The sequence below is a fragment of the Ursus maritimus genome, unplaced genomic scaffold (assembly GCF_017311325.1).
Source record: "Ursus maritimus isolate PB19 unplaced genomic scaffold, ASM1731132v1 scaffold_15, whole genome shotgun sequence".
Taxonomy (NCBI): domain Eukaryota; kingdom Metazoa; phylum Chordata; class Mammalia; order Carnivora; family Ursidae; genus Ursus; species Ursus maritimus.
In genome coordinates this window covers 17236839-17264686 of record NW_024423897.1, presented here as the reverse complement: position 1 = coordinate 17264686, position 27848 = coordinate 17236839, and the positions used below count along the sequence as shown (strand labels likewise).

General features: G+C 40.6%; 1 protein-coding gene and 1 long non-coding RNA gene across 3 annotated transcripts in view; one reads left to right on the top strand and one right to left on the bottom strand.

Moving 5' to 3' along the window:
- Positions 1 to 1582, bottom strand: part of LOC103664550 — a 55797-nt gene extending 54215 nt beyond the window's left edge. Inside the window, exon 1 of the long non-coding RNA XR_005834842.1 lies at positions 1505 to 1582. This is a non-coding gene — a long non-coding RNA (uncharacterized LOC103664550). The remainder of the gene's footprint in view (positions 1 to 1504) is intronic.
- SGCD (sarcoglycan delta) overlaps positions 1 to 26029 on the top strand; it is a 547542-nt gene extending 521513 nt beyond the window's left edge. For both annotated transcript variants that reach the window (XM_008692457.2, XM_008692456.2), the window contains exons 7-8: positions 21710 to 21833; positions 23204 to 26029. In XM_008692457.2, the coding sequence (XP_008690679.1) occupies positions 21710 to 21833; positions 23204 to 23377 (298 nt within the window). In that variant the 3' untranslated portion in view covers positions 23378 to 26029. The remainder of the gene's footprint in view (positions 1 to 21709; positions 21834 to 23203) is intronic.
- The last annotated feature ends 1819 nt before the right edge of the window (positions 26030 to 27848 follow it).

The window sequence follows — 27848 nt, the reverse complement described above, 5'->3', positions numbered from 1 at the left end:
TAATGTAGTTCAGGAGGGAGCCCTTGAAACCTTGTATAAGCAAGATTCATCCCCACTGGAATAGATTACAGCCATATGTCACCACTCAAAAGGTAATTGGAACATTTCATTAGAAAGTAATTGAAAAAAAAGATTTGTTTTAACGCCTTGTAATCTTGATAAATACCATTGTTATCAGAGATATCTGCATCATGTAAAAAATCTGCTTTACATCAAAATATGGTATATACTATAGATCTTTCTTGGGTTTTTCTGAGAAGCTTTCACTTTGTAAAGAAAAGCACATTATTATACCATGATCGTTCCTTTGAGAACAAGATCTTCTCTTTATGGCCACATGCCTTTACTATTCTCATGGTTTGCCTTGCAACAAGACCCTGGTTTATTCTATCTTTCTCAAATGAAAATCTCTCACGTGTGTGAACAGAAATGTTTGGAGCAAAGCCCTTAAGAGACCACAATTCTGGGCTGTGAGGTCTATCACTTTGGCTAAATGGAGATGATGCTAGGACAAATATCTTAGGGTTGTAGCAAGCATTAAATGGGATGAAACACACAAAGGATTTAAGCCAACACTTGGACTGCAAGAAGCACTCCATGAATATTATAAATAGTACTCTTCTCATCTCTGCAGTGTCTTCCTACCCTGCCACTCTTAAGGAAAGATTCAGAGTTCTAGGGTGAGCTTTTATTTAAATTGCATGGTAAAAGAAATAAATGTAAAAGCATTTTTTGTCTTCATTTTCATTTAAGTTGACAAACACAGGAGAAGAGAGAAATGCACAGCAGTCTCACCACCAGGTGTATCACTGCTAACATGGCCTTCCACCCCCCTCACCCCCTGCACTGCGGGCTCTGAAGTAAAACCAGATCAAGACTCATTGCCAGAGTTGTGTAACTTTGTGAGCTTCTGTATAGTTCAAAACCATTTAGTTCTGCAACAAACCAAGATGAAGGGCAGAAAAATCCCAAAAGGCCATAGGCCGATTGAAATTAAATCATACTTTTAACAGGGAACCAATTGAAATACCAAAGCAATGGCAGAAGAGAAGTATGGAAGCACTTTCATCCTGTATCTCCACTAATCAACCAGGTCTCAGAGCTTTTCTTCTCCCACGTTCACAACCCTATCGTGGTAGAATAGGCCACACCTCTGCTGAGCACTAAATGAACATATACTTTTTGGTAACAGCTCTATAAAACTTCTATTAGCCTTAACTGAGGTGCCTGGGTGGCGCAGTTGGTTAAGCATCTGCCTTTGGCTCAGGTTATGATCCCAGGGGCCTGCTCAGTGGGGAGTCTGCTTCTCCCCTTGCCCTCCCTGCAACTTGTGCTCTCTCTCCCTCTCTTAAAATAAATAAAACCTTAAAAAAAAAAAAAAGCAGCATCAACCTTACCTTCCTTTTGTAGATGAGTAAGTTGAGGCTCAGAGAAGCGGAGCGCTTATCCAAGATCACACAGCCATTGAGTGGAATGTCAGACCCCAGAATGTGTGTTTACTTACTCTGCTTTATTCCGGCACAGTGCTTCTCCAGTCAGGAGACAGAAGGCCATGGGACAAACTTGACACATCTTCCCGGAGAATGTTTTGCCTAGAGATTTTAAGGGAGAGGTCAAGAAATTTAACTAATGATGAATTAAATCATATAACTTTTTAAGCTGACTACAAAAGCCTTCCAAGAAACACTGGCCTTTCAGTGGGTCCCATGTCCCACAGGAATTTATTCATCTGCTACAAGAATTGCTAATTCCATGGAAGGTTTTGAGAAAGATCCTTGGAAGCCAGGCAGTCCTGGTTACCGGAGGCTCACCTCTGTGAGTCAGAGACTGGGTGGCCTTGGCTAACCTCATCTCTTCTTCACTAGAGATGTGACCACATACGGCACAGGATGCCCTGAGATTCCCTGGACCGTGGGAAAGTCCAAAAACATAGGTTCTCTATGTAATAGAGAAGAAGTAGAGTCTTGTTACTCTAACATTTGCTCATTCTTGGTAAATAGAGGCAGTCTTAGGGTAGCATTTAAAAGTTCTGGTAATAGATCTGTGGTTGGAATATCCACTTTGCAGCTTCCTCCTAACATTGTTCCGATTAGCACAGTGCCTAGTGCATAGGACGTATGCAGTAATTTTTAGCCATAATTTTTTATTAAATAGCTTTTATAATATTGAACTTGAATGAAATGTTACTCGTATGTGAGGCAGCTCACCTATTTTGGGTCCCCCAGACAGGGATTCCTATACAACACATAAACAAACGGAGGCAGAGTATCCTTCAGGATGTCTCTGAGTGTCTCCATTTAGTGCGGACACAAATCGTCTTCACCCCTTGACTCAGAGGATCTCTTGCTTTAGAATCGTATGGCAGACAATACATTCTTTTGCTATTAATCCTTCAAAATCTGTATACCAATGAGAAACATGATTTGTTTTTAGGACTGGGACAAGTACACTTTCATTCGCTGGTCTAACCCTCTCACTGTATACAGGAGAGCGAGTTAGTGGTGAACCTGGTAACAAGAATCCACTCCTGGTCCAGTGCTCCTTCTGGAGCTGAACTGACTTCAAAACTAGAAATTTCATTTCAAGGGGAAGTCTAATAAATAACCTGTGTTAATTCCTTAATTTTCATTTCTAATTACAACAGTTGACAGCCTAGCTCTGTTACCCACGGAGTCAGGTTAGTTGCATGGGTCATTAAATGTTCTGAGAGCATTGGGTCATATTGGGAAGACTTGAGAAGTGAGAGTGTGGAAATGTACATCATTTCTTTGATATTCCAATCAATTATTTAGTTTCTATCTCTCATGAGGAAGAATCTCTCATTGGGAAGAATGTGAGGACACAGGAAGAACTGTGGAGAGAGTTCCAATGAAACGGGCAGTTATGATGGCTGCGGTTTCCAATGCAGTCACCCTGGATACCCCAGCTTCTGAGAAATACGATTCGCTACACAATCCAAGCTTCTAATCACCGTTCGGAAGCCCCTGGTAGACTACTAAGGCGCAGTATTTGTGATCAGTTTTCCCCCAGCAAAAGTCACTGCTAGATTCTACAGATTTTGTCAAGATTTTCCCTTCTCAAAGTTATTGACATTTTAGTAAATCTTGTAACAGTCAGAAACATACCGTGGAGGAAGAATGGACTTATTCAGCCACCTGCCTCTGAATGTCTTGGATTTAAATTACCCTTGGCATGCAGGCTTTTTGCCAAGTCTGTGATATTGCCACTGTGTAAACCAGGAGGCCTCTTGTGGACGGTGAAACGTGAAGAACGCCAGAGGCAGTTAGAGATGGGGAAGAAAAGCAATCGCCCATCCTAACCGGGTTAGGAGGGAATGAATAGGTGTGACGGAATTTTTATCTGGATGACTGCAGTAAGAAAACTATCACTTGTCACCAGTTTCTGTGTACCGTATACTTGACTAAGGCATCACCTACATTTCCACATTGCAGCTTCATAACAGTCCTTTTAGAGAGAGATTGTTATCCCTACTGAATGCCTCAAAAACACTCTGCCCAAGACCAAACATCCAGCAGATGATGGTGCTTGGACTTAAATCCTGGTGCTGAATCTCAGGCTTTAAACTACTATATGGAGTATATATTATATTCCTTCCCAAGAGACTTAGATGAATATATTTCAGGGTGTGTGTTGGCGGGGGGAGCTGTGGCCCTCCTAGAAAATCTAAAAGGTAACTTATTACAAGGGGCAAAATATGGCCCAAACAGCACAAATACAGAATGAGGTGGTTACCAGCAAAATGGGTCACACACTGAGGGGTGTTTTTTTTCTGGTCTAAACTCAGTCGGAGATAACACTAAGGTGACCACATATTGTAATGTCATTAGACTGCACTAAGTGGTCCAGGATCATACCGAGAAGGTAAGGGGAGAGGCTGGTTCTTTTGGTCCTGGACCTTGCTCACCATATAACAGGAGCTCTCTATTCGATGATAAGTAACAGAATCTAAGAGGGACATCCATTCAACAAGTTATTGAACAACAGGCAGTGTCCTTGGTGCTAGACCTCAATCTAGTGGAATTACTGCCCTCACAGGGCTTATTCTAGAGGAAAAGATTAAATCAAATAAATTATTACAAATTGTGTTCAGTGGCATGAAGGAATGTCACTGAGTGATAGAAGGGGTCAGGGAAGGCCTCTTTAAAGAAGCGGTATTTATTTAAGAGAAACCAGAGCTACCACGAGGAAGATTAGAGGAGGGAGCTGGTGGGCCTCCCATCCACTCCAGGCAGCAGGACCAGGAGGGTTGCGCTGTAGACTCCCTGGAGCACCTGCTGAAGATTTGCTTTAGCCCAGATAAAGAAAACCTCAGGCTAACTAGGGTGCTTGTCTTTATAAATTTGGATATTAACGTATGAAAGTGCCAGATTACGTAGCCAATTACAGAATGAGACTTCGACCCAGTAGGTGGAACTACTTCTCAGCAATCAGAACCGTGGAATATTATAAAACCTACTGGCTAGGAATCAGGGAGCCTGGATTTGATAGGCAAGTCTTTAGGCACATGGTCTGGACCATGATATTTAACCTCTCTGAAGCTCCATGGCTTTCTTTCTCAAATGGGGCTGGTAACTGAATACCAGATGGAACAAAATGAAAAGAATGAAAAGCACCCAATGTGCAGGGCATGTGACATGCATTCACTGATGGTACGTGAATCTAAATCCGTCCCTGGAACAGGACACTGGGCTTTCACTCGAGGCCTCTGAGGTTCCTATGAATCATACTGTACAAAAGCTTAACTCAAAAATACAGGATGAATCACAAGGGTTGCAGGAGAAATGAGGTCAGGAGGAGCATTTTGCATTGTTTTTCTTAGACAGCAAGAGCAGGGGAAGGGGCAAAGGGAAAGGGACAGGCGGAGTCCCTGCTGAGTGAGGATCCTAACCACATGGGGCTCCATCCAAGATCACAACCTGAGCCGAAGTCAGACACTTACCCAACGGAGCCACCCAGGCGCCCCACATTTTTAAGCTAAAAACTGAAAGAGCCATAGTGTTAAACATGATGTTAACCAATACCATGCTCTAAAAGTTGTCTGGCATCAAAATGTTACTCAGCATTACTTTACTTTAAATATTCTCAATATACTTTAAACATACTGGTCCATTATACTGATAGAAGCCAAGTTCACCAAACTGTTGGTTCATTAGTGTTTATCAAACACACAAGTAAAATATGAGAGCAATTTTTAAAGCACTTTTCTTGAAGTAGGAATTCAGCTTTGAGCTCTTGAAGATTTCAGAGAGCCAGTGAACTTAAGATCAATGAGGAAATTGATCAAGAAATATACACACTCCTTGAGCAAAGAATCCCACTGATTTGCTATGGTTTTATATACACAGTATCATCACATCAGCAACCCAGAAATACAATTGGCCAGGGAAGTACACTGGACCCCCAGAGTATGTACTGCAGGTCTTCATTTTATCAAGTAGATTAATTTAGCTGCCGTCTCACAGCTTGGGCTACTTTTCAGCCAGAAGCAATACCATAACCATTCTATTTCCATCAGTGGAATGGTAGCGTTCCATATTAAAGTTTCTATACCTCTAACACGCACACGGATCTGCTAAGTCGATCTTCAACCATCACAATATAGGTTGTTTTTTTTTTTTTTAATATATAGATGCCCTGGCACTTTATTTAGTTTGTGTGGGATGTGACCCAAGCTTTGAACGCTCCCCATGTGATTCTGACTCCGTTGAAATTTCCCAGCCATGGCCTCAGCCAATTCAAGAGCTCCCCCATAGCAGCCACTGTAATGAACAGAAACGCCACCGACTTTACAGCCCCACCCACCAGCTTTCTGTAAATCATGTCCCTTTCAAACAGAACTTTTTCATTTTTTTCCCGCAAACTGAGGACACCCACAGTAATCCTAGGTATTGGGTGTTAGCGGGAATATGCTCTTTCCTCAGAGGCTGGCGTTAACCCTCGTCTATTTGAGTTACCACATATAGGACTTGGTTTTTATGATGTTTTGAAGGTCGCTCCCGAAAGTAACAAAAGCCGTTGTCTCCATTCTCTGAGGATGGGAGCAAAATATGATCTAAAAGCTTGTCTAGGTTTGGAAGTGATTAATGTAGATTCTTATGATGAAGGAAATGAAAACGAGAAATCTGAGTAAGTAATCACTGTTTCCACAAAAACAATTTCAACAAAAAATGAGCTTGAAACGGAGAGAACAAACTGATAATGCCAACAGCAAATAAATTATTCTCTGAGTTTTAAAAACAGACCCTGTGATAGCTTTTAAAGTTTTGTGGGGTTTTTTGATTCATGACACTTCTGAGTGTAACCAAGGGAGAAAGGGACACGGTTGCTGCGCCATGTTATACAGGTACTTGAAATGGAATTTGAGTAGAGAAGGAAAGGTTACAAATGACTGCAGAAATGTGCCAGGAAATGATGGCTCAATAAAGAAAACATTTCTCCAGGGCTTCATAAACCTAGGAGACACAACCACATTTCTCGCTGTCCTATTCCCTGGGCCACACAACAGCTGTGAAACCACCTCCAAGGGCAACAGAGTCTTGGCACTTTAGAACTCTGGTCCGGAATCTGCTTTGTCTCTGGCTATGGAAAGAGAGCATTTCAGAGGAAATGTTCCCTGTGATAGGATGCCACCATCATTACGTGGCTGAGACAGCCAGTTCTTGCAGTACACCTGCCCAGTCTCACCAGTCAAAACAAGTCCACAGAATCTAAGTAGGTTTTCAGATATGTACCATGAACTCAGCACTACAGAAATATACTGCCAATGATGATCAAACATGCCTCCCACTTTCCTTTTCTAGCCCCGCATGTCCGCATTTCCACTTGATGTCTCAAACGCCCCCAATCCGACATGTCTTTGAGTTTCTCCATCATCAAATCCAAGTCACTATCTTCTCCCACCTGGATAACTCCTGTCTTACAGTCCTCTTGCCCCACTCCCTTATATCCATCCTGAAGCCATATACGTAATAATATATAAATATATACATATTGTATTAGAGATCTCTAGATAAACAGAATCAAAAGGAAACATATATCCTATAGTATATCCTATATATTTGATGTATTATAAGGAATTGGTTTACATGATTATGGAGGCTGAGAAGTCCCAAGATCTCCAGTGCAAGCTGGAGACTCAAGCGACGCCATGGTCTAAATTACAGCCTGAGGGCAGGAGAAGTTCCTTCTTAGCCTTCTTGTTCCATTCAGGTCTTCAGCTGATTGGATGAGGCCCACCCACATTAGGAAGGGCAGTCTCCTCAGTCTACCGATTAAACGTTAATCTCATCCAAAGACACCCTTACAGGCTCACTCAGAATAACGTTTGACCAACTGTCTGGGCGTGCCACACCCAGGCAAGTTGAAATATAAAATTAATCACCATCATTATTGTAGCATAGACATTTGATCATGTTGTCCATTATTTTTTTAGTCTTCTACACCACCTCTCCCTTTTAAATCCTTTATCTCACCATATTCTGCAAGGCCCTGCCTGACTTACCTCCTCTTATTAACACCACATTCTCTATCAGCCTTCTTAAAATTTCTTTCCACCTAAAAAAACCTATTTTGTCCTCAAAGTCTTTAGGCATGCTGCTCCCTCTGCTTGACACACTCCTCTTTCACCCGGCTAATCCCTTCTCATCCTTCAGGTGGCAGCATAAGGCTTCCTAGGCTCCAGTTCTTCCATGACCCGGTCAGTAGTTGTAGGGTCCTTATAACTTCTCCATCAAGGACTCTTCACCTAATTTGTCTCTCATCCTCATTTGCACATAAACTCACTAGGGCAAGGATGGGGCTATCTTGTTTACAACTGTGACCCCAGCACTTTGCACATACTAGGAATTCAGTAAATGTTTGTTAAACAAATAAATGAGTCAATTCCTAATGGACCTTCAAGACCAACCCAGACTCTACCAGTCTGGGATACAGGCCACTTCACTGTGTCCCCTTAGGCCTAGAGAAATAAATGTTTATTAAATCTGTCACCAAACTCTACACTGGAAAAGAAGGGTTGATTCCAAAGAATGTTTTGTGATGGTCTGACTTGCCTTTTATAGAAGCAAACTTCAAAATAGTTTTGCTCTAGAGGACAGAATATCACTGCTTTTCTGAGAGAAATGGCCTTCAAATGAGAATACCCAATCCATTTCTTAAATCTGCAGAGCAGAACCCGAGAATATTCTGCTTAGATTTTTCAACTCAGGATGTAAAGACAGAGCTATCTCTAAAAATTCAGGAGCTTCATTGGTAAAATTTAAATACCAGCTGCAGATGTGCGGGGCTCGAATTCAAAGTAACTCACTCAACTTAATAGTAGATTCTGTATAATTAGAAAAGCCCATGTTTCTCACTTTCTGCAGGTGCTTGTTTTATTTCCACCAGTTTTTGTCCTGAAAGTTGATTCCACTGAGTACAGTGTGTTCGAGTCAAAGCCGCCATTTAAAAGGGGGTGATGTGGGGTGGATTTATATTGATCCAGTTCAGCTAAGTTAGAACTACATTTCCCGGAATTCCCTTCACTGAGTTAGCATGGCTGCGCCAGGCTTGGAGAGTGGGAGGTAAATAACAGGTATATTCCTTTTATCCTGGAAAGTCAGTGCAGGGCACCAGGCACTGTTGGAGATCACCTGCCAGCTCACGTTCTTAGCGTGGGGGCAGCCCCAAGTCTCTAACCCCTCCAACTCGTGTGCCAGCTCCATGCTTTGCTTCATAAAGAAGGGCAGCAGCTTTCCCTCCACTGAGTCAGAGCCTTTGAAGAGACCCATGACAGTCTCTTACCACTTCGTCCTGGTGGGCTCCACCTCATCCTCTCCCCCACTTCACATCCATCTTCCCTTCCTGACGGCCTGTCCTGCTGACTTCAGACCCAGGATCAGACACAAAGTCACATTAAATTCCTGTAATGTAGCTATATATATTATTCACAGAGGTTCTCTTTCTCTGATTGAACTTTGATCAATAAACTTCTAGACCGTTTTCTAGCAAACTGGCAACGTTTAGACCAGATCGGGCTCCTAAAAAGTTGGCACATTCATGGTGTAACATAGTAAAAAGCTACCAAGTTTTAAAGTTGAGGTGATTTTGCTCTACAATTTCAATTTCCGTCTTCTTTTGAGAAATCAGAAACGTGGACCTCTAGTGTAATAGAATGGTAGCCTAGGTACCCTGACCAGCCAACCCACTGAAAACAACTAAAATGAAAACATAAAAATATCTTTAAAATATCCATAAAGTTTTGAGCTGGAAATTGGGATTTTTCAGAGTCCAAGAACTAAAATAGCATGGAAGCCTAGAGAAGTAATCTGAGCATCGAGCCCAGCTATAACTTTACCAATTTTGCCAAAGTAGATGAAATTCAGCTACATTTTTAATGGGAGCAAAACAAATCCCAGGGTCCACCTGAAGTGAGCAGTCTCATTAGCGATCCCACAGTGAAACTTGGACCCCAGTGTACCAAACCCGCATCATAAGGACAAAATAGAATTCAACCTAGGTAGTCTTCTCCACCCCAACCCTTCCACCCAGAAGATTGCAAGGGAAGCTATGTATTTTGAATCTCAGCACTGAAAAGAAGGGAAAGAAAACATTTCTCCAAAGTCTGGTAACTCCAAACTGGCCCTCACTCTGATTTATAACCTGAATGTATATTACCTGGGTGGTTATAAAACCTCAAGCAAAGAAATTAGTTTATGGTGGGCCCAAGCTGATGGAGGCACCGGTGATTGATGGAAACAAATGAAATCCTCTCTAGAGAAAAGCACCCTAAATACAGGTCTCAAGTAATTTCTGCAGATAAAGAAAAATATGAACCCACAGTTGAGAAATATGAAACAGTCAGATAAGGCTCCATGAGCAAGAAAGCAAGCAGGAAAATAAGGCAGCCAATGTAGACCCACGGAAGCTTCCAATACAAGAATTATCAGAGAAAGAATATAAAAGAAGTATGTATATTGTGAGTGAAGAAACAAAAGAATGAATTAAAAGAGTTAAAGATAAAGGGATGTAAGAATGACACACAAATTAGAAAAGGAACCAATTTTCAGAAATGAAAATATATAATCTCAAAAAGTAAAACTCCAATAGATATTAAGAGAAATAGATGAAAATAAATGAACATGAAAATAATCTGAAAATTATCCAAAGATAAGGAGACACAATATTACAGGAATGTTGGAGTGAGAGGGTCTAATCCGAGTTTCAGAATGAGAAGAGCGAGAGAATGGACCAAAAACAATATTCAAACAATATAACCTGAATACTGCCCAAAAGTGATAAAAGACACAAAACAACAAATTTAGAGAGTCAAAAAAAAAAAAATCGAGTAAAATGAAATCTACATCTAGACACCTCAGAATACACACCGGAGTACCAGAGATAAAAAAGCACCAGGAGATGGGTCCCCAGGTAGCTCAGTTGGTTAAGCGTCTGCCTTTGGCTCAGGTCATGACCCCAGGGTCCTGGGATTGAGCCCCACATTGGGCTACCTGCTCAGCGAGGAGTCTGCTTCTCCCTCTGCCCTCCCCTGATCGTTTTCTGTCTGTCACTTCCTCTCTCTCAAATAAAATCTTAAAAAAAGGGGGGGGGCAGGAGAAAAAGAATCAAATAGAAGTTCTAGAACTAAAATTAGACTGACAGCTGACTTCTTAACCACAACTGTGAGAACAAGAATACAAAGGAATAATATCTTCAATTTCTCAGAGAAAATAACTGTCCGCATAGTAGTGCATCCAGCCAAAATCCCTCCCATAAGGGAGGGCACAAAATTTAAACATTTATTCCAGCAAAACAAAATTAAGCATTTTCTCTAGTAGACCCTCCCTGAAAGAAAATACCAAGGACTTTTTTGATGTTAAAAACAATTATCATATGATCTCACTCATATGTGGAATTTAAGAAACAGAGAATCATAGGGAAAGGGAGGGGAAAATAAATAAGATGAAATCAGAGAGGGAGACAAACCATAAGAGACTCTTAATCATAAGAAACAGGGTTGCTGGATGGGTGGGGTGTGGGGGAATGGAGTAACTGGGTGATGGACATTAAGGAGGGCACGTGATATAATGAGCACTGGGTATTATAGAAGACTGATGAATCACTGAACTCTTCCTCTGAAACTAATAATACACTATTTGTTAATTAATTGAATTTAAATTAAAAAAACTTCAGTCATGCAGAAAAGTTGGGAGATTAGTAAATGAATCCCCATTTACTTTTAGTTCAGATTTAACAATTATCAGTTAAGTTCATACATTGTGATGTATTAATTATATAATATTTTTATGCCTAAAACAAAACAAAAAACAGAGGAGATTTTAAGATGACGGAATAAATGAAGAACGTACAAAATATATGGACATGTAAATAAACATTGTATCAACAGTAATCTTGATTAAAGAATACAAACCAAAATATGTAACGATAGCACATAAATCAAGAACAGTGAATTTGGGCTGTTAGATTTAAAAAGAAAATCCATTAAAGACTCAATATTATTAAGATATCAACTCTCCCCAAAATTGACTTATGGGTTCATGATCCCAATCAAAATCCCAACAGGCTTTAAAGATTCCTGTGGAATGGGAAAGGATATAGAACAGACAGAAGAATCTGTTTTCCTTTTACAAAAGTTAAAGGACTGGCACTGCCTGATTTTAAGACTTATTATAAAGTTATGGTAATCAAGACCATTCAGTTTTAGCATGAGGCTAGATAAATAGAACAGTATAGACTTTAGAAATAGATCTACAAATAGATGATTAATGGACTTTCAACCACAGCAGCAGTGCTATTCAATGGCGAAAGGGTTATCTTTTCAATAAATGGTGCTGCAGCAACTGGATAAATCTATATGAAGGAGAGAACCTCAATACTATTCTTAAAAACTAATTCAAGATGTAACATAAATCTAACATGAAAGCTAAAACTATAAAGCTTCCGGAAGAAAACATAAGAGGCTACCTTTATGACCCTGGGGTAAGTGTTGGTTTATTAGAGATGCCACAAAAAGTACTAAACATAAATTCATCAAGAGTCATTGTTAAGAGAGCGAGAAGAAAGAGAGGAAGGAAGGGAAAGGAAGAGAAGGCCCAGTCATGGAGTGGGAGAAAAAACGTGATGTATACTATATATTGTTTATCTGAAAAAGAATTTTTACACAAAATACATAGCAAATCAATAATAAAAATACAAATAACCTAACTGAAAAAAAGTTGGGCATAAATTCTAACAGCTCCCTCTCAAAAGAACATCTTTGAATAGCCAACAAGCACATGGAATCTGCTCAACATAATTGGTCATCAGAAAAGAGGAAAGCATAGTAAAGTACCATTTTTAAGCCACCAGAATAGCTTTACTTACATCAGTATTGGTGGTAGGAATGTAAAATTGTGCAAGGGTCTTAGAAAACAGTTTGGCAATTTCTTATTGTATTTTTCTACTGCTATGTAGCACATTACCCTAAAACTTAAAAGCTTAAAGCAGTAGACAGTTACTAGTTCACAGTTTCTGTGGGTCAGAAATCTGATTGCAACTTAGGGATGATGCCTCTGACTCAAGATTCATTGTGAGGCTGCAGTTAAGCTGTTGATCAGAGCTGTATCTCTTCAAATGCTTGACTGGGGGAGGATCCATTTCCAAACACACTCCTGTGGTTATTGGCAAGATTCATTTTCCCATAGACTGTTGGATTGAGGGTCTTAATTCCTCATAGGCTAATGGGCTTCCTCAATTTCTTAGGTATCTCCCTAGGACAGCTCCAAGATGGCGGTTGGCATCCCTCAGAGTGGGGGGAAGAGAGCACAAACCCAAGATGGAAGCTGTAGCCTCTTTATAACCTAATCTCATAAGTGATATGTCATCACTTGTCATAGTCTACTTGCATAGAAGCAAGTCACTACAACCAGCTCATTCTAAGGAGAAAATCACAGAAGGGCATAAGTATCAAGAGGCAAGGATCATGAGGGGCCATCTTAGATGCTGCCTTATCAAACTTATTAAACACACACCTATCCTATAATCTAGTTATTCCACTTATAGCTACTTAAGAGAAAGGAAATCTTTATTCTCAAAGATATCTGTATAGTAATGTTCATGGTAGTTTGTACAAAAGAGTCCCGAACTGAAAACAACCAAATATTTACTAACAGGAGACTGAATAAAGGATATAGACTTTCAGCTGTAAGCTGTAATTTCAGTAAGATGAGTAAATTTTAGAGATCTAATGTACAGCACAGTAACTACATAATATGTATTGTGTAATGTATTGTATGCTTGAAATTTCCCATGAGAGTACATCTTAAATGCTCTTAGAACAGTGGGGGAAAAGGAAAATATGTGAGGTGATGGGTATGTTAATTCCCTTAACTGGGAGATTCATTTCACAAGGTATGTTCATCAAAATGTCATGTAGAGAAGAACTACAAAACAACCAGAGAACAATTAACGAAGTGGCAATAATTACATATCTATTAGTACTTTAAATGGTCTAAATGCTACAATCAAAAGACAGAGTTGTAGAATGAATAAAAAAATAAGACCCATCTATATTCTGCCCACAAGAGACTCACTTCAGACCTAAAGACACATGCAGACTTTAAATGAAAGAATGGAAAAATATATTCCATGCAAATTGAGGCAAAAAAAAAAAAAAAACAAGGTAGCAATATTTATATCAGACAAAATATACTTTAAAACAAAGACTGCAACAAAAAACAAAGAAGGGCATTACATAATTATAAAGGGGTCAATCCAACAAGAGAGTATAACAATTACAAATACCTACGCATCCAACCTAAGAGCACCTTAAATATACAAGCAAATATCAGTAGACATAAAGGAAGAAATTGACAGTAATACAATAATAGCAGGGGACTTTAACACCCCCACTTATATCAATCAGTGGATAAATCATCCAGGCAGAAAATCTAGAAAGAAACAGTGTCTTTTAATGACACATTAGACCAGATGGACTCAACAGATAGATATATATAAAACATCCCAGCCAAAAACGACAGAATACACATTCTTTTCAAGTGCACATGGAGTGTTCTCCAGGATAGATCACATGTTAGGCCACAAAACAAGTCTCCATTTAAGAACAAATTTAAGAACACTGAAATCATAGCATTCATCTTTTTTGGCCACAATTTCTAGTATAAAACTAGAAATCAATCACAACAAGAAACTTGAAAAAACAAACACGTGGAGGCTAAACAACATGATACCAAACATCCGTGGGTCAATGAAGAAATCAAAGAGGAAATAAAAAATACAAATGAAAATGAAAACACAATGCTCCAAAAATCTTTGGGACACAGCAAAAGAATTTCTAAGTGGGAAATTTATAGTATTACAAGCCTACCTCAAGAAATAAGAAAAGTCTCAAACAATATAACCCTACACATAAAGGATTTAGAAAAAAGAACAAAGCTCAAGGTTAGTAGAGGGAAGGAAATAATAAAGATGAGAGCAGGAATAAATGAAATAGAGACTGAAAAGATAAACAAAACTGATAAACCTTTAGCCAAACTCATCAAGAAAAAAAGAGGGCACAAATGAAATCAGAAATGAAACAGAAGTAACAGCCAACACCACAGAAATATGTAGGATTATAAGACTACTGTGAAAAGTTATGTGCCAATAAATTGGACAACCTGGAAAAATGAATAAATTTCTAGAAAAATACAATCTTCCAAAACTGAATCAGGAAGAAATAGAAAATCTGAACAAAACGAAATTGTATCAGTGATCAAAAAATTTCCAAAAAACAAAAGTCCAGAAATCAAGGTGAATTCTATAAAACATTTAAAGAAAAGTTAATACCCATTCTCCTCAAACTATTTCAAAACAACAGAAGAGGAAGAAAGGCTTCCAAATATACTTTACAAGGCCGACATTACCCTGAATACCAAAACCAGACAAAGACACTGCAAACAAACAAAACTATAGGCTAATATCCCTGATGAACACAGATGCAAAAATCCTGAAGAAAATATTAGCAAACCACATTCCATAGTACATTAAAAGGATAATTCATCATGATCAAGTGAGATTTATTTCTGAGGATGCAAGGATAGTTCAGTATTCATAAATCAGTCCATGTGATACACCACATAAATAAAACAAAGAATAAAAACCATCTTATCCCAATAGGTGGAGAAAAACATTTGACAAAATTGAATGTTCGTGATAAAAACTCTCAATGAAGTGGTTTTAGAGGGAACATATCTCAGCATAATGAAAGCCACATATTAAAAACCCACAGCTAATACTACCCTCAATGGTGAAAAAGTGAGAGCTTTTCCGCAAGATTGGGAATAAAACAAGGATGCCCACTCTCACCACTTTTATTGAACATAGTAGTACAAGTGCTAGCCATAGTGGTCAGATAAAAAGAACTAAAACGCATCCATATTGTAAAAAAAAAAAAAAAGGAAGAAAAGAAAGAAAAAAATGTATTATTTGCAAATGACATGAAACTGCACATAGAAAATCCTAAAGACTCTACCAAAAAAAAAAAAAATAGAAGCACAAAACAAATTCAGTAAAGTTTCAGAATACAAAATTAATATACAGAAATCTAGTGCATTTCTACACCCTAAAAGTAGAAGAGAAATTAAGAAAACAATTCCATTTACCATTGTGTCAAAAAAAAAAAAAAGTCTAAGAATCAACTAAACCAAGGAGGTAAAAACTATACTCTGAAAACTATAAAACACTGATAAAAGAAATTGAACATGACACAAAGAGAAAGACATACTATGCTCATGGATTGGAAGAATTCATATTGTTAAATGTCCATACTGCCCCAAGCAATCTACAGATTGGCGCAACCTTATGAAAATACCAACAGCATCTTTTGTGGAACTAAAAGAAATAATTCTAAAATTTGTATGGAATCACAGCAGACCCTAAATATTCAAACCAATCTTAAGAACAACAAAGCTGTAAGTATCGTAATTCCAAATTTCCAGATATACAACACAGATGTAGTATTCAAAACAGTGTGGTACTGGCACAAGAATAGATACATAGATCAATGGAACAGAATAGAGAGCCCAGAAATAAACCCATATTTACATGGTCAAGTAATCTATGACAAGGCAGTAATATACAATGGGAAAAGGCAGTCTCTGTAATAAATGGTACTGGAGAAATGGAAAGTTTCATGCACAATAATGAACTAAATCAATTTCTTTCACCCTACACAAAAATAAACTCAAAATAGATTTAAAAGCTAAATGTGAGACATGAAACCGTAAAAATCCTAGAAGAAAACATAAGCAGTAATTTTCTTGTAATCAGCTTTACTAACATTTTTCTAGCTATGTCTCTTCAACACCCAAAGAAACAAAAACAAAAAATAAACTATTAGGACTATGTCAAACTAAAAATCTTTTGTACAGGAAAGGAAACCATCAACAAAATGAAAGGGCAGCTTACTGAGTGGGAGAATATATTTGCAAATGATATATCCAGTAAGAGGTTAATATCTAAAAATATAACTTACACAACTCAATACCAAAAAAAAAAAAAAAAGCCAAAATAATCCAGTATAAAAAAATGAGCAGAGGACCTGAATAAACATTATTCCAAAGAAGACATACAGATGGTCAATAATCATGGGAGAAATACTCAGCATCACTCATCATCAGGGAAATGCAAATCAAAACCACAATGAGCTATCCCCTTACACCTACCAAAATGGCTAGAATCAAAAAGACAAGAAATAACTGTTGGCAAGGATGTGGAGAAAAAGCTAAGACATTCATGAAGACCAAGGTAAGAGGACTTGTCTTATGAAATAAAAGACTTTAAAAGTCTTTTAAAACTGTAGTAAAGATGCTAAAATAACTACTTATTGTCACAGAGATAAACAAATAGAATAGTGAAACAGACTAGAAAGCGCCAAAGAGATCCATAGGTATATGGCGATGGCATGTGACAGAGCCAGATACGGACTTTTCAGTGTATGGTGAGATCATGGATCTGCGTCTGTTTCAACCTCAACCTCAGACCATACACAAAAAGTAATACCCGATGAATTAGAGACTTAATGAAAAAGCAAAACTTGAGAGTCGTGAAAACAGTGTATTAGATCTTTATGACCTCAATGTAGGGAAGGATTGCTCGGATAAGACACAGAAAACACAAGCCCTAGATAAAGGATCATAAATGTGTCACCATTAAAATGTAAAACTTCATTCTTGCAAAGTGAAAAGACACAACCACAGACTTGAAATTGTAAGCACATAGAACTGCTAAATAATTATTTTTCAGAATATAAAGAACTGTTAAAAGTCACACAAAATAACAATAAAAACAATTAAAATGGACAAAAGAGATCTCACTGAAGGAGCATCCCAAATGGTTTACAAATGAAAAGATGCTTAACTCCATTACTAATCTGGGAAATGCAAATTTAAAAGACAATAGCATCCCATTTCACACTCATTTCATACGAAAACATTGTCCAATGCTAGCAAGAGAGTGGAAGAACCAGAGCTCTATGTACTGCTGGTGGGGACTGTATCCAGTACACTACCGCGCACAACTCATCTAATCAAGCTGCAGTTACGCGCACCGAGGAGCCAGCAGGCCCACTCGTCACATACCCGTCCTAAGGAAAATTACACACGTGCACCAGGAACCACATACAGAACGTGCATCGATGCACTGTTCATAGAAACAAAACCCTGGAAGCAACCCACGTGCGCAACAGAGGGATGGACAAATCACAACAGAGAATGCCAAGGAGACTGACTAAACTACAGCCGTGTGCGACAGCACGGAGGCCTCTCGGGAATGTAATGTTGAGGGGGGAAGTCACTGGAGAGCACGTAAGTGGACTTGTTCTATACGTCAAGTTCAAAAACACGCAATGGTAGACAACGTATTGTCTAAGGAGGCAAACCTGTAGCGATATTATAAAGAAAAGCAAGAAAACAGTCAACACAAAATTCATAATAGTAGTTACTCTTGAGAAAAGGAAATGATGGGAAGAGGAAAAGTTGCTCAGGAGAATACAAGCTGCCCCCTGTAGAAAGCATTTCCATCACTTGCCATGCACTGTTGTCCAGAGACTGTTGTTTTCGTCACAGCTGCCTTATGGGTCGCTAATTTACAGCACCGGTCTCGTCTTTGTGGTCACCTGAGCTTATGACGTTGGCTTTAGAGCAGTGGCTCTCCAAGTGTGGTCCCCGAACCAGCAGCTTCAACCCGCCACAAGCCAAGTGGTTAGACCCCACTCTAGACCTATTGTATCCAAACTCTGGGGGTGGAGGCCAGCAGTCTGTGTTTTAACAAGCCCTCCAGGGGATTCTGATGCTCACCTTTGAGAACTCTTGTTGAGGACCTGGCCGAGCTCCTGGACCTCCCCGCCTGGTCCTTGTTCCATTCTGAGTCTTTTTCAGGCCTGCCATAAGAGGGCTGCACTTTCTTCTAATAGAAGCAGTATTTTTTTCCAAGAGCCAACAGGACCCTCACCTGCCCGCATCAGAAGGGAGCCTCCTCCCATTTTTTTTTTCTTGCTCAAGGCCATTTTAGCCATTGTGCTGTGAGTGGTTATCTAGGGTCAGAAGATGACATCACAGGAGCGCTCCGCCTGCTCTATGCAGGCCCCACCGGGCTCCTGTAGGAGCTTTTCTCCACAATGGAAAGATGAACGCGAACAGCATGGAATATCTTAACAAACTATTAAGTCTGCCTAACAGCAAAAGACATTAAGATAGGCTGGGAAACAGAATGCAGTCACCTTTTTGTCTCTGCTTCCAGGAAATTGTCATTTCTACCTTATTGTAGCTTTTCACCATAGGAGACAGTTTCAGAGTAGCTCCCTTTCTCAGCTCCCTAGTACTTCCAAGGCTGAGGGGGGGAAAAGGACAGCAGTCATTCTGAGTCTACTTCTCTGGCCCTGGAGCCCTCCTGCTGATCTCAGAGCCGCAGGAAGTGAACAAGAGTAAAGTGAATTTTATTGCCCATCTGAAATGCCAGTGTTTCATCTGATAAAGTTCCAGCTCTGTACTTTTTTTTTTCTATGTCAAGCTCTTTTTTTACCCCCGCTATCTTTTTGTGTGAATCATTCCGTTTGAGTGCTACATACCAAATATGAACGCATTCACCATATCCCGATTTGGATCAGTTGGTTTGAGAAATATTGCCTGCTGCGAAGTCTGCATCACTGAGCCATATGCAATGTTATGGCCCTACCCTTATTTACAGATACTGGTTTTGAAAATAGTCGCTAATTCCACGAAAAGGTGGCCTTTAACTACAAAGAACAGTGTGAAACTGTGAAAGAAGGGAAAGAAGTCCGATTTTTATGGAAGTGATCAGATACAGTAGACAACATACTGGCTAAACCTGGGTTCGAATCTTGCCTCTAGCCCTTCGACTAGATGTACAAGCCTGGGCAAGTCTCTTCCCTTTGTGTCCCTGTGGGCCCAGTCAAAACTACAGAGTGCCGAAGTCATAGGATTTCTGTGAGGATTAAATGAGATAATACATATAAAGTGTCTGTCACCTACTGAGAAGAGAAGGGACATATTCACAATGTACTTCAGGAAACAGACTCGTGTGCGAAGTAGCCTGGCAAAAAGGAAGAATGAGAGCCAACACGGGTGAGACACTCAAATAGCCCAGGTTAGCGATGAGTCGGTACACTGAGTAGGGAGAAATTGTAAGGTACCTGATCAAATAAGAGAGGGAAGAAGGGGAGAGAGAAGATGACATGAAGACTGTCACCTGGGGAGGGTAGATGACTGCAGTGCCATCGAGAAGAGGGTGACCAAAGTTGGAGTTGAGCAGAAGTATTACTAGAAGGGAAACTTACACTATAAAGGGCAAGGTATCAACATCCGTAAAAACTGAAGACGTTAGAAAATGCAGGATAAACTGTGTAAGCCAGCTGGATTTTATGGGAGAGAAACAAATAAAATAGCCCAAAAGCGCCCTCCTGTTTCAGAAGGGGAAGGATCAAGAGCACAGAAAGAGCCTGAGTTGGATAAAGGTCCGAAGCAAGACTGCACTGCACAGACATCACTCCCTAGTGCTCCGATGTCAAGACCACCACCACCCCCCACCCCGTGCTGATGGTTTGAGAGAAACCACATGCAGATGAAGTAAATCATAATTAGAGGCAGAACCACCCCAGCCCAGCACCTACTTAGTGAAGTCCTGTGAGGAGCCAGTAGGGACAGGGGGATTTTTGCCATCACAAGGGGTGAGGTCAGAAAGGAAAGAATGAGTTCAACAGAGGCTCCAGCCAGTCTTTCACCAGGACTATAGACCTGTCGTTCCTCTTTAGGACTCTGCTGGAGTCACTGCAGGGGAAATGCAAACACCGATAGAAAAGCTTGGAAGACCTGTCTCTTGGCACCTGTGGGATGGGGCTTGGGATCACTCTGTGGTGGTGTCCCTACTGGTCAGCTCGTTCTTCCTGCTACTTACTGAAGCCCAAGAGGGTTGGAAGGGAGCGGTGGAAGCAGAACAGGGCACCAGCAATTGGCAGAAAGGATGTTGTTCCTTGTTAACACATTCTAAGTGTCTGGAAGTTGGGGACACAGAAATAAAACACAGGAAACCCATCTGAATTAGAGCAGTTTGAGAGCCTTGCTGAGGTCTGTGCTTCCTAAGTTAGGGCACCTTCTTTGTACACAGAGGAGAGGACCTTCATCAGCTGCTATTCGACAATAATATTAAAATCTAGACTATTCAGGGGATGGTTCATATTTTTCACATTAAATGCGTTAGGCAAAGATCTTTCTAAGGCTGTCATAATTAACATGGAGTGTAGCTGATTCACCCTCTCTCCTTTTTAAATTACATACAAGAAAATCCACTCTTTGGGGCTACAGTTATGTGAGTTTTCACAAACACAGAGGACCGTGTCACCAGCACTGCAGTCAAGCTACAGACTAGTTGTGTCACCAAAAGCCTTCCTTCTCTTGCTGCCCCTTTGCCGTCAAATCCCTTACCCTCTCCATCCCCCGGCAACCAATGACCTGTTCCTCTCTTCTTTTCACAACCAGTTGAGTAAGGCCTGAGATTTCTTTATGACTTACTGGTATAATAACAATAGTAACAGCAGTAATAGGAATAGTTAATACATATAATGCATTTCCAATGTGCCAAGCACTGTTTGGGGCACTTTAGAGGTGAGAAAACTGAGGCTTTGAGAACTTTCAGAAAGGGAAGAAAGTCTTGCCAGGGTCACAAAATGGCAACCCCGGGGCTTGAGTCAGGCCTAACTCCTAGGTCCCTTTTTTAAACCTCTTACCTGATTCTGCTTCTTCCCACAGAATAGAAAGAATAGCTACTGATTTTAGAAAGCACAGCTGAGACCCAAGATCGCCTTACTCTAAAAATAAATAAAACTTTTGTCAGAATTTGGTTAATTATACCAATAAAGCAATAATTGAGTAGGTGTAAGATAAAATGAAGCCAGGATCCCAGAACACCTCACCTACAATCTTTTCCATACACAATGAGGATAAAGCCCAGATACGTTACTTCCTCCCTGATAAACTTGACCAGGTTTGTACACCAAAGCTAGAAAAATTCCTGATCAAATACTGAAATGCCATTTTGTGTATATGCTCTGAGAAGCAACTTCCTCTCAAATATACCAAAAAAAAAAAAAAAAAGGCAAAATAGGGTTTTTTTAATCTTCGTCTTGTGTGTATTTCAGGTTGGAGTCCCCAACCCGGTCTCTGGTGATGGAAGCCCCAAAAGGAGTCGAAATAAATGCAGAAGCCGGCAATATGGAAGCCACCTGCAGAACCGAGCTGAGGCTGGAGTCCAAAGATGGAGAGGTAGGGGTGAGACGGACCCAGGTCCGGACAGACAGTGCCAAGGAGCCAGCCTCTCCCACAACTTTCCCACACTCCCTTAGCACCGAAGCTGAGCCTATATTCCTAACAAGAGGAGCCAGTCAGAAGGTTTTATGTTCCCAACAGATATGCTGAACAGCACAGTTACAAGCCGAACCCACAACCGATACGAGCGAGGACTCGTTATCTGTAAGGTGCTGAGGTAACAGCATATACTCCAAGGGCAGAATTATGCCCACAGCTATGAAAATGAATGCCGTTCCTGAACTCTCTCTCTCGTCACCCAAAAGCAAGATTTAGGCGGCCCGCCTGTTTATCACATGCATCTGGCTCAAGCTGAACGCAATTTACTCGTAGTCGTTTTTTAAAGTTTACCTTGTAAGTTGCTACTTGGAGAATGGAGAGTGGGAGCCAGCAGCTATCCCCCGTCAGGGCGAAGCAAAACTAAAATAGGGTAGGGGCAGGCAACGAGAGGATGGAGGACTGCACGTATTCCTCCTTCTACCCGACATAATCCCACTTTGCCGACCAGAATAGCTGCTTGCGCTTGTGTAGACGAGGTAAGCCAAATCCCCAAGAAAGGAGGATTAAACTGCAAACGTTTAAAAATGTCTTCATCACGTTGAGAAGTGAACTTTTCGATTTAAGAGTTTTTAAGTGGAGGAAAAACTGTCTTTTTTTTTTTTTTTTTTTTAAGCCAAACTCTTCTGCGTTTCCTTTCTGCTTAGAGGTTATCCGTCTCCACCTGCTTGGGTGCACCCAATCCACCTTTTGATTGGTTTGGCATTTGCTGTATTTGTTTTAAAAGAGCTAGTCAGATAAAGCATTCACTTATCAAAACGGTCTCTTCAAACCGCCACAAACTCCAAATCACACCCATTTAGAAGTAGTGACTACATTACCTATGCAGATTATAGCTCTCCGAATCCAGACTCTGGAGGAGTTGATTATAATCTTAACAGTCATTTGAGACTGGAAAGTACTGCATATTCTTGAAGGCTTCCCAGGCACACAGACCTAGTTGGGGGTCTGGAGGCCCAGAGTAAAAACACAAATGGTTAACCCAGCATTTCCAAATGCATTTCACTCTGGGACTCAATTCATTTTCTACGTGACTGACTTCTGCACACTTTTGCTAAATATAGACCAGCGCGACATGGTCTTGGTAGAAAATAAGCTTCTAGGAGGGTAGAGACTTTATCTGTCAGGTTCATCCGTGCATTCTCAGTGCCTAGAATACTCAACACATAGTAGGTGCTCATTTAGGTTGAACATTCATCTACTGTCTCTGAAGGTCAAGAGAGTAAATGGCAGCTTCTAACTACTCTTTCCTTCCTATTCGCTCTCTTTAGATTAAGTTAGATGCTGCGAAAATCCAACTACCTAGACTGCCTCACGGATCCTACACGCCTACAGGAACGAGGCAGAAGGTCTTCGAGATCTGCGTCTGCGCCAATGGGAGATTATTCCTGTCCCAGGCAGGAACTGGTTCCACTTGTCAGATAAACACAAGTGTCTGCCTTTGAGAGACCATCCATAGTGGACGTTGTCGGCAGCATAAAGGCCATTTTTGGCTTTAGACACTGGCTGCCAGCTATTTTTACTAGAACACAGAAAGCCTATCAAAGACCTTGTGTGTGTGTGTGTGTGTGTGTGTGTGTGCGCGCGTGCGTGGATGCGTGTGGGTGGATATAAATATATATAAATATATATAAATAAATATATATATCCTCTGTATAAAATGAGGTTTCAGTACAAAAGGAACCATGGGTGACCCTGTGATATCCATCGTCATTTCCATGTCAACCCCACCACCTACATGATAAGATCAAGACACTGATTCAGGCCCAATATTCCCCACACTCTTCAAAATCACACAGTGTATCAGACACTTACCGAATATTCACCGACATGTTTCAGGAGCCACGTTTCTTCCCCTTTAGTGTCATTACAGGGCAGTGATGGCGGGAATCTCCAAGTCACGCTAAAGCACCGAGACCCTCATATTGAAATAGACATTTTGTTTCCATTCTTAGCATTAGGAAGGCTGGCCGATTTCCCCCTCGTCAAGTGAGGGATGAGGGGCAGTGCCATAGAAGTCAGCTGCAGGAACACAAAATGGCTGTTCTGCCTTCATAGCCGATGCATTGGGGCTTTTGTAGTTGGATGAATGTGGAGGATGAATTTCAGCAAAGTTTGAACTGCTCACCCAACTCCTGCTATCTTCCTTCAAAATCACGTATTATCCCACAGTCAAAATAGGAGTTGTAAATCGGCACAAAATAGGATAACAGCCGCTCCTTAGTCGGCTAGAAGCTACTCAGTGGCCTGACGGGCAAAGAATAAGTGGGTGAGAGATCTCTGTTTAAAGGAAAAAAATGGCTCAAAATCTGTTTCATCCTCACTTCTGACTTTATCCAGCAGACTCCAGCCCCAAATGATCAGGTCAATCAAAATCCTTAAGAGAGGAACCCCCACCCGAAGAGAAGCCATTTAGGGTTGGAAACCTAATTAAGAGTAGCATAGAAAACCGAATTAATTTTGTTTCCTGAGATTGGTAAGTAATTTAGAGACTTGCCTTTTATTTTGAAAGGCATGCACAAACTCTGGCTTCAATCTTCTTACATATATTTTTGTTGGGATAGTCCTATTCCTAAAGCCACCATCATGTTTTCTCCAAGAACAGTGACCCAAGAATCACGGATCTGAAATACATGCCCCCAGAAATGGTCACTGGAAAGGGATATAAACTGAGTCACATGTCTGTCTCAGACTCGCTGTGGTCCCGCGGCCCAGCAGCACCCCTACTATCTGATACATGGAAGCAGCTCCCTAGTTCCCGCCATCAGCTACCTCTCATCCTTCCACCTTCATCATTGTGCTCCAGGGTCACCCTGGCCAGCTCTTGTGCTGGGACAGGGGATTACACCATCTCTGTTCAAAGAGGGGGAAATGTGCCTATGCCTTAAGTCAATGCACTCAGCAAGGAGAAGCACACCCTAGTTATCTTGTCGTTACAACTGTAGTTTATTATTTTGGGTGATTGGAGGGGAATCGTTTAGTCATGAGTGGGCCTCTTAAAAGCTGGTCGACAAACCAAGTGGCTGACAGAAGCGGGCTCTCAGGAGCCCAAATGGAGTCGTAACTGGCTTAGACAGTCCCGGACGCCATTTGGCAAGCAGCGGCCCCACAATCCTAAATGAGGTCGGATTTGGAGGCCTGAATGGCATTTGTGTTTTCTTCAACAAGGTTTTAATTTTTCTTACTTCACAAGTGGGGGAAGATTTGTCATAGCAAATGAGTAAGAGATTTGAGATTTTTGAGGGGACACTCAAGCTTCAGGCTGAGGTTTGCATACAAAGGCTAGAAAAGCAAGCTGTGTGTTGCTTAGTCAAGTAGGAGCGGGTGGGGGCCGGAGAGGGGGAGGTTTCCTAGGCTGACCAGCAGCCCTGCTGGCTTCCAGACCCCATGTTCCCTCCAGTCACCCCTCCGCTGTATCCCACGTAGAAGAATTGAGTTGTTCAAGGGCAAGACTAGTTTGTAGCAGTAGAGGCTAAAAAGGAAAACCTTAAGAAGGTATCAAGTCGCTCTGGATTGGTATTATTTATATCCTGGAGGGTCATACTGCCAGCATCTGCGCGTACTACATACGGGGTTTTGCCAGATAGGAGAGGCCCCCCTTGCCTACGAGGAACATCTATCCTTTGTCATTGAGACAAACAGTAGTAGCTATGAGGCCCTCCATGGCTGAATACCTTAACACAAAATGTTTTCAAGCAGGCAGACCATCTTTGCACTTTGCCATCTCAAGTACAAAATCTATAGATGACAAGAAAACAAAAGATTCCCTGAACCTCTTTCCTCTGATTTTGTTCTAATCATCATATGCAAGTCTGAGATCAGCACCTTGGGGATTTTATGCCAATAGAAAAGAGTGATGTGATCGCACTTGCAGAAGTTAATACTAAAGGTAATCAGATCACGAACAGGATAAAAATAATAACAGAAAACCAAGAATAGAAATCAAGCACCTATGGGGAAGAGACATGATAAAAAATTTTGATTTTCATTTATACTAAATGACTATAATATGGCAGGTAATAGGCAGGAAACTTGGCTTGGGCTAAATTATGTATTTCAGTTCAGTCTACAGAATTGAATAAAATGCATTCAAAGTCCCTCAATGTACATTTTGTTCTCCCTCCCAACTTCCTCCAACTAGAATATTTGTCCATGGTCATGAGAGAAAGTTTTAATTCTGGAAAAAAAATATCTTTTACATTAAAATCCGATAAACTTTAATTTTAAAAAATGAGATTCTTTCTAATCTTTGTATATATCTTCTAGACAATCACACTCCAGTATATTAAACAGCAGGTGGCATAACAAAGAGTTCAAATGAATCAATATTCTAGAAGTTCTAGTATGCTAATAGTCTTCAGAAGATCTTTAAAAATTCAAAAGTGATCTCCAAATATGTTTAGCACTCAGTTCAATTTGTTGTCTGTTCAATAAGTCGTAAAAATTCAGTCTTAAACTACTAGCATAAGACAAAGGTTTTCAAAAGCCCTCTGGTGGCATCTCTGTAGGTGGAAGCTTGGTATGAGGCTTTCTAATTGTTCTGTTACCCAAGGGATAGATCTTACAAACTTGAATTGGCTTTAACTTCCTTTAGGTCAGTTTCCTTTGGATGATTTTCACTGTATATCCAGCAACCATAGACCAAAGATTGCTTAAAGTTTAACTCTAGAGCAGGGGTCAGCAAACGAAACCTGGTTCATCACCGGTCATTGTCAATAAAGTTTTATTGTAACACAGACACATCTATTCATTTCCATGTTGTCTGTGGCTGATTTCATTCTATAACAACAGGGTCAGGTAACTGTGCCAGAGACCTCATCTGCAAAGCATAAAATACTATTTGGACCTTTCCAGAAAAGTTTGCCAACCCCGACATAGAGGTCATTTGTGCTGTGTGTTGGACACAGCTGGAAAGAAAGCAAACTCCACGGTAGCATGGAGTCACCGTGCATTTCTGTGTGTGCTTAGGAATATAAATTCTTGCCTATAGAAAAAAGGCTTCTGTTACATGTAAAAGTGATCCACTTGTCTGAGAAATGCAGGTTCACAGGATTCTTGGGAAAAGGGAGGATGGAATTAGGGGAAGACTTAGTACAAAAAGAAAGCGATGATCCTCCAAGAGTTTTTTCCTTAGGACCCTTCCTAGAGAGGTGGTTCCTCGGGTCAGCATCTGGGAGAGCCAGAAGAGAAGCAGAGGTCCTATGATTTAAATTTAGAATCTTTCTCCTGAAGGGACTGTTTCTGTAATGTCACAGGTTTTCCACCTCACCATCACATATTCCAGAAAGATGCCCATTCCATGGTCCTCCAGAGAATATTTTTGACCTAACATGTCTTGTCGACATCCATCAGCTCCGTTATTCACACCCCCAGTGCCCTCGCCATTCCTGTTGTCTCCGCCTGGCCTGGAGGGCTGGCGGGACCAAAAATAATATTGGAAAACTAATAAATACTGGGGGATGGGCAGAAATACTGGAAGCAGCATCTTAAAATAGGTAGAAAGAAAAAATATAGTAAATGTCTTTCATGAAGGTGTTTAGTGGGGAAACCAGATCAACGCCAGTTTGGTTTTGTTTCCAAGGATTTGGGTCTTTGTCCTGTGGTGNAGCAGGAATGCAAAACAAAACAAAAACCCTATTTTGAATTCCAGCATCTCTGCCTGTGTGTCGTAAGGCGAGTTCCCACCAGAGATTTGTCCCTTCAGTCAACATCCCTACGGCTAAATCCATACTTATACTCAATATCGTTAAAACAGCCTCAGTAATGAATGAGGCTTTGTAAACATGAGTGTTCATGTCGGAAAAGAAAGTTGGTTTTTTGTTTTTTTGTTTTTCTAATGAAAACAACCACCACCATTTACCAGACCCTAATCAACATCACTGAAAGGGCCCTTTTGCATTTTATCTGGATTCAACC